Source organism: Microtus ochrogaster, chromosome 10 (genome assembly GCF_000317375.1).
Source record: "Microtus ochrogaster isolate Prairie Vole_2 chromosome 10, MicOch1.0, whole genome shotgun sequence".
Taxonomy (NCBI): domain Eukaryota; kingdom Metazoa; phylum Chordata; class Mammalia; order Rodentia; family Cricetidae; genus Microtus; species Microtus ochrogaster.
In genome coordinates this window covers 23,882,383-23,889,573 of record NC_022016.1, presented here as the reverse complement: position 1 = coordinate 23,889,573, position 7,191 = coordinate 23,882,383, and the positions used below count along the sequence as shown (strand labels likewise).

General features: G+C 40.6%; 1 protein-coding gene across 2 annotated transcripts in view; it reads right to left on the bottom strand.

Annotated features, from left to right (window-relative positions):
* The window catches only part of Adamtsl1 (ADAMTS like 1), a 387,047-nt gene that overhangs the window by 327,163 nt on the left and 52,693 nt on the right, over positions 1 to 7,191 (bottom strand). For both annotated transcript variants that reach the window (XM_005352697.2, XM_026782337.1), the window contains exon 3: positions 4,089 to 4,134. In XM_005352697.2, the coding sequence (XP_005352754.1) occupies positions 4,089 to 4,134 (46 nt within the window). The remainder of the gene's footprint in view (positions 1 to 4,088; positions 4,135 to 7,191) is intronic.

Sequence of the window (7,191 nt, the reverse complement as noted above, 5' to 3'; positions counted from 1 at the left end):
TCTATCTATCTATCTATCTATCTATCTATCTATCTATCTATCTATCTATCTATCTATCTATCTATCTATCTATCTATCTATCTATCTATTGGCATTGTTGCTTCTGTCTTGGCCAAAGTAAAATCCCCCAATTATTTGAAAACTTGAGGTGCTCATAAAACCATCAGTAACAGTTTGGTTCTTCAAGCCGTAAAAATTGGGCTCATGTAATACTGGAAGTTGCAAATGATTTGAGGTCAGAGTCAGCTGCATTGGCCCACAACAGTGTTCAAAACGATAGTAAGGAAGTTATGGAAGGTTTTGAAGAGCTTTAAGGATAGGACAGGCAGTCTGCTGCTCAAGATGCTGACAATTCATCTACAGAGTCCAGCTCAGGCCATTTCTGCTTGCCTACACACTCAAGAGGCAAGATGGAAGATAAGCAGAATCAAATCGCAGTCTGTCTCTTAAAAACAAAACAAACAAATGCTTGCTATCTAAGTTAGTGCTACCACGGCCAGGGGACTAGAGAAAACAAATAAGCATGTGTACATTTCCACCAAGTCAAGCCATATTTTCACAGCACTTTGAGATATTTTGGTTGTGAGATGTCTTTTACAAAGCAGAAACATCTATATATTTCCAGTTCTTTTTATACAATTTCTTAAACAGACACTTTCAATTCCATTTAAAACTGTAAAATAAGTCTCTCTCTCTCTCCTCTCTCTCTCTCTCTCTCTCTCTCTCTCTCTCTCTCTCTCTCTCTCTCTCTCTCTCCCAATCAACAATTGAATGCTGTTTGTATGTAAGGGGTAAAGTATAGATGGCAATGATGTAAACTGTGTCTTCTGACATCTAACACCTTCTTTCCTAAATAGAAACAAGGATCTTGCTACACAAAGATTTCCATCGAAAAATTAGGCTCACTAATTAGGATCCGATCTGGATTCCTGTGTGCTCTCCTCAGGCATTTACGACTCTATGGAGCACTTTCCACTGCTTTTCCTGAGTGATCTATGTTGAGCCTTCAGTCATATGCAATGTCCGTGCTTCAGTGTTTTTTAGGATTTCTTCTAAGTCTCAAGCCCTGGCAATCCTCATCTCTGGAAGACCAGCCCCTTTGTTGCCCAACAGTTCTATGGTGTTGGCTGATCTCCATCCTGGTCACTCCAGGGCTTTGCATTCATTTCCTCAATTTCAATTTGCATCTCTCTTCTCAGAATGAAGTCGGTAAAGATTTTCTTTGTCAAGATAAAGATTAATTTGTCATTTGGTCCCTCCTCAGAGAGCTGAGGTGTGGTATGTTGTCACGGGGCATCCTTACCTCCTTATGTCACCATTTATCTTTGTTATTTTGTGTGTGTGCATGGGGGGGGGGCTGGCAATTGAACCCAGAGCTTTACATACATTAACTGTATAGTGTTTACCTGTAGGCAAGAGCCCCCAGGAGTCTCAGATTTGATGCAAGCCAGCCAGCCTCCTTTGAGTCCACATAAGGCGTTTCTTTTGTACATTTCGTGGAAATACTGCTGGTATTTGAATATCCTCTAAACGACATACTAAAATCTAATTGCCATCGTTATAGTATTAAGAGAAATCGTGTTCCTATCAGAAAGGATTAGTTGGCCCATTTGTCCTGACTCACCAAACTGTACTTGCCAGATGCTGAGACCCAGTTCCTGAACTTCTGTCTTTGGCACCAGGTTCCAAATGAACCTGTAATGCTTACAAACCACCCAGCCTGCGGCATTCTGTGACAGCAGCATGGAATAGACTTCCACAAATAGCTTCTGCCCAGCTACCCCATCGCCTCATTAGTATACTTTTTCCTTCTGTTTTGTTTTTCATTTTTTCCTAAGAAACTATGGAAATTACTCCCCTATTAGCCTCCCTTTTCTTTATTCTTTAAACTCTTGACAATACTTTTTCTCCTAAAGAACTTTTAGATTCTCTCCTATATTCTTATTTCTCTCACAGTGGTTTTGTTTGGTTCCATATTATTTTTTTTTCTTTTTAAAATCTGGCTGCCTACAGCCCAAGAAAGCCTCATAATTGTATACTCTCCCTAGCAGGCTGTTGTGCCTTCTGTTTTACAGTTCTATGACTTAAGTCTTGACTCTTTCCCTACATCAGAATCCTATCACCTACGTGTATCATCTACAGGTTGGAGCTTGCTGGTCAATCTCTCTAGGGCTCCTTTCTTAAATTTACTAATTTTCTCTCCAACAACTTCTCCACCTGTCTTATTTCTTTTGAAAAACATTTTATTATTTTGTGTGTATAAATGTTTGCCTGCATATATGTCGATGTACCAAATTTGTGTGTTGTGCCTGCAGAGGCCAGAAGAAGGCATTGTGTGTCCTGGGATTAGAGTTGCAAATAGTTATGAATACAAATAGTTATGATGCTGGAAACTGAACTCAGGTCCTCTGGGAGAGCAACAAGGGCTCTTAACAACCACTGAGCATTTCTCCAGTACCCAAAACTGTATTATTTATGACGCTGGTTCTTATCATTTATTTACCTAGCATTCTGAGTACTCAATTTTGTAATCAGCAAATATCCATTGTGAGCTTAATATGTGTTCATTAGCAGTTCTAGTTCTTTGGAACAACAGCCTGAAAAAAAAAAAAAAGAATGAGGCTCTTGCCTTTGAGGAGTGTGCAGAGACACAGTGAGAGTAACTCAGTAAGATCAATTTTGGTAGAGTTCCGAAAAGAAAGTTGAGAGTGTAGTGGTACCTGCTTTTAATCCCATCACTTGTGGGGCAGAGGCAGGTGGATCTGCATGAGTTTCAGGCTAGCCTGATCTACACAGTAACGTCCAGGCCAGTCAGGGCGACATAGGGAAACCCTGTTTCAAAAAAATCAACAAAAAAAATAAGTAAAAGTTGGATGAGACTACTACTGTGAAGAGCGGAGCGGAGTGGTAGGACAGTCACATCAGGAAAGAAACATGTCAACAGAGTCTAAACACAGAAGTGCCAATCAAGCAAGCACTCCTCCACGAAAGCAGGAGGGAATGCAGCGCTCTCACAGCGTGCCGACCTCCGGGCTTCATTTATTCCAGCTTCCCTCAGCTTATCGTGTGTGTCCATTGCTGTCTGCTCACGTGGAGCGGCCTTAGTGTTTACCCATCTAGGGTGCATTTCCTCCAGGGCTAAGCCTTTACAAACCCTCTCGCCCATATAGTCCCGGATCCAGTGCAACTCAGCTCTGACGGCAGAACTTCTTTCTGAACGTGAGACTCTGCGCCACGCCCTCACTTCAGAACCCCCAGTACCCACTGGACCCACCAACTTGGGATTTAATATTCAAAGCTCCTCATGATATGACCTTAAAGTATCTGTTAACTCTTTCCTGCGTGTTGGCAGGCCCAAGAGACTGACTTGTTTGCCAAGTACATCCTTAGACGCTTTCTGTCTCCAAAGAGGCCCACAGCCTTCATGTGGTTGCCGTAATTGTCATCTCCTCACGCACAGCACGGAGCTGTCTCTCCCCTCCAAGCTCTGTCTCACGCCATCTTTTTCTTTAAGACCCTTCAGAATTCTGTTATCATCCCCAAACAACTTTATCCCCACTGGCAAGTGTCACATTGACTTTGTCCAGGAGTGAGGTTATGTGTCCATCCATCTCCCTCTCTCCACCCCGCGCTCCGTTGCAGATGTTGAGGACAGTTAACCACGTGTTCTTTATCCCTGCGCTAGCACAGCGCCTCACACGTAGCCAGGGCGTTAAATATTTGCTGGACAGATGAAGGCATTCGGCAAACCTGAATCTGATTAACTAATATTTATTTCATGGTACTCCAAGTGTTTTCCTTTATATCATTCCTCTGCCTCATTTCTCCTGAGAGCTGTATGTGCAAAGACAGAGCAGGGAGAAAATGTGGTTTGTTTTGAAACAGTCTAGTTAGTTTTAATCTGGTTGAATGATTAAACGTTTATATCGAAGAGCGTTAGAAACGGCTGGGTAACGAGTACTCTATGCAATAAATAACGGTTGGTGAGCTACTAATTGAGTGTCTTTCCACTCAGGATCCATAAAACTTCTTAATATATCCCAAGGCCTAAGTATTACAATCTCACAACCAAAGAAGTTGACACTTACCACGTTACTGCATGTTCGGTATCGAATATTTCTTCCCTCACAGCTCCTAAGCCACAGAAAGAAAAAAAAAAAGTAATGTTTGTTATTACCCATGAATGGCTCAAAGTTTGGACCAATTTCCTCTTACAAGTTATTCTTAATATCAACAGTAAGTTTCTTCTTCTAAATAGATTCTTTAAGTTAATACACTAAATCGAACAATCTAAAGAAGTTGGATGTATAAACTGATATCTGTATACAAGTTGAAATTAAGAATTTGTTTTGCTTTAAAATTACAAGACCTGAAGAAGATACAGTCAATATTTCAGTGTGGATAAGAGAGAGATGACCACCAGGCCCCATCCTCAGAGGAAGAGGGATTAGCAGCTGATGGCTGCCGAGGGAGGATGAAGCGGTTTTCTTCAGGGGTGTGGCCTATAATAGATTATCCAAGTCCAGTATATGACCCTATACTCATGCACACACAGCAGCAAACGGGCAACACTGAATTCAGTGGGCAGTAGAAGGGGGGGCATTAAGTTGAGAGGAGGATGTGGAGGCAGGTGGTTGGGAAGGACTGGCGGCAGGAGTGATAGTATATATAATAAGTATAAAGTGTATGTGTCTCGAAGAATAAATAAAAGTATTCTATTTAAATGATATGTCACAATCACTTCATTTCCCTCCTTGCAAAGCAGAGGATATCACATCAGTTTCAGAGCCTGTTTTATTCCTCCACTTGAAGATCTTTTTAGAGAAATTAAAAAATTCATCCACTGTGTATGCATGTGTGCATGGTGCACATGTGGGTGTGTGTGTGTGTGCGTGTGTGTGTGTGTGTGTGTGCGTGCATGCGTGCGTGTGTCTGCACTGTGCCGTGATGTACATATGAAGATCAGAGAACAATTTGCAGGAGCCGGTTCTCTCTTTTCACCTTATGGGATCTAGGACTCAAACTCAGGTCATCAAGTTTGTTTGTAAATACCTTCACCCACTGAATCATCTAGCTGGCCCTCCACTTAAATGCTTTTTTTAATCAAAATACTTTAAAGATACTATATTGACAGCTATATAATATTTCATCAAATGAAACCATTTATAAAATAAGATCCATCCCTTGTAATTACGCAATTTCATAGGATTCCGTAAAGGAGAGCATGACAAACCATCTCTACGAATAAGTATTTTACAAGTTTCTGACAAACCATCTCTACGAATAAGCATTTTACAAGTTTCTGACCATGTCTTTAAAATAGATAAATTTCTGGAAGCAGAATCACTGAGCTAAAGGGAATAAACTTTGGTAAGGCGCTTGCAAATGATTGCCAAATTGCATTCCATAAAGGGTGTGCTATCACACACTTCGACCAGCACTGCGTGGGAGTTTCCAACTTAATAAATTCTCAGGAACAAAAATAATTGTTTTTTTGCTAAGACATTCAGCGATGACAATTCGTGAACAATAGCGCTAGACTCTTTTCAAGTAAACCCACACTTCTCAGAAAGCAAGGGAAATCATCGTAGGAAATGTTCAGAGAATTAGGCACGTTGTAAACAGGTATGACGGCCCAGATCTAATTTTCAGTTACATGTTTATTAGATCTTCCCAATTTACTGAGCGATACGATTTGACCTTCTCAAATGTGATGAGGCCATTGCATTGATTTTAGGGATGAGGTAATGCCTAGGGAGGATGGCCAAAGCCCCACAAATGCTAAGTGGTGGAGCGATACTGAAACAGGGCCACCTGGCTTCGGGATTTACCATCAATCCCACCTTGCTTGATGCGCCCACTCCAGCAGCATCTTGGAGCTACTGTTACACTTCGGGAATAAAATGACTTTGCAAAATGCAAAGGAATGAATATGACTTGGCCATATAATTAGGCATAAAAATAGTGATTGTGGTAGGTCTTAAAAATGTCAACAAAAACAAAATAGCATCTGGAAACACAAGTACATAATTACAGGCTGTTTAAAGCGTAAAGATGAGGTCAACCCAATTTAACTGCTTTAATAAACGTGAAAATTAGAATGAGAAAAGGAAGGCGTCCAAATTGTCGAAAAAGGGAGAATCAACAGAGATGCACGAGGTCAACGAGACCAGCAATGCTCTAGAGCCAATGAACTTGAAGTTGGTGAGCGGCCAGGCTCCCGTTGTTGCCTCAATGGATGATAATACTGAACGTTCAGCTCACAGGAGAATCCCTCCCTCTTCTGACACCATGTAGGCCAAGATGCTCTTACCGGGCCTCACCACAGAACAAGACAAAGAATACAACTTGACTATGTCTGCTTTAATAACTGAAATCAGCTTTCTCCCAGAGATATTAAACCATAATTATACATGCAGAATTTATGAATAACCCTGGGAATAGGGTGATTTCATATAGTATAAATGATTTGCTGAAGTATTTCTGATTATGACAGAGTAAAAGCAAAAACAGAGATTATATTTTTCAAAGAATATTCTGTCATTAGCTAGCATTTAATATTTATTTATGAACTATTTATGCTCCTAAGCAACTTGTTTTTTAATGCTATGTTATGATTTAGTTGATTGTCCATTTAACTTGACAATAGTATGATATTAAAGTAACAGTGTTCGAGCTTGGCAAAGTGTCTGTTCATTACTACTACTGATTAAAGAAAGATTACACGTGCTAGGCAAGTGTTCTACTACTGAGCATATCTCCAGACTTTCCAAGGTACTCATCATTGAAAGACATTATCAAAATGTGGATAATAAATTATGGTAGCAACACTCTGGACCAGTGTTTGCTTATTATCTTTAACTTTTCAACAATTCCAAAGTTCTATTCTTTTCACTTAACAAATGAGGAAAGTGAAGTTGAGGGGGTTGAGCAGGCTTAAAGCTACATACGCAGAGAAGAGATCCAGAGATTTGGAACCCTGGGCTCGACTAACTCCAAAGTACAACCCAGGAGAAGAGCAAGATGTGAGGAGAGTGTGTAAGATACTAACACTTGATGCGACTCTGGAAAGCTCGAAAGGGAGTTGGCCTGAGGGGGAGCTTCATCTTATTGATACCATATGCATTTATCAGCTGCTTCTCAGTTCTGGTAAATCTATTTCCCGTAATGCAAACCTACACACATACACAC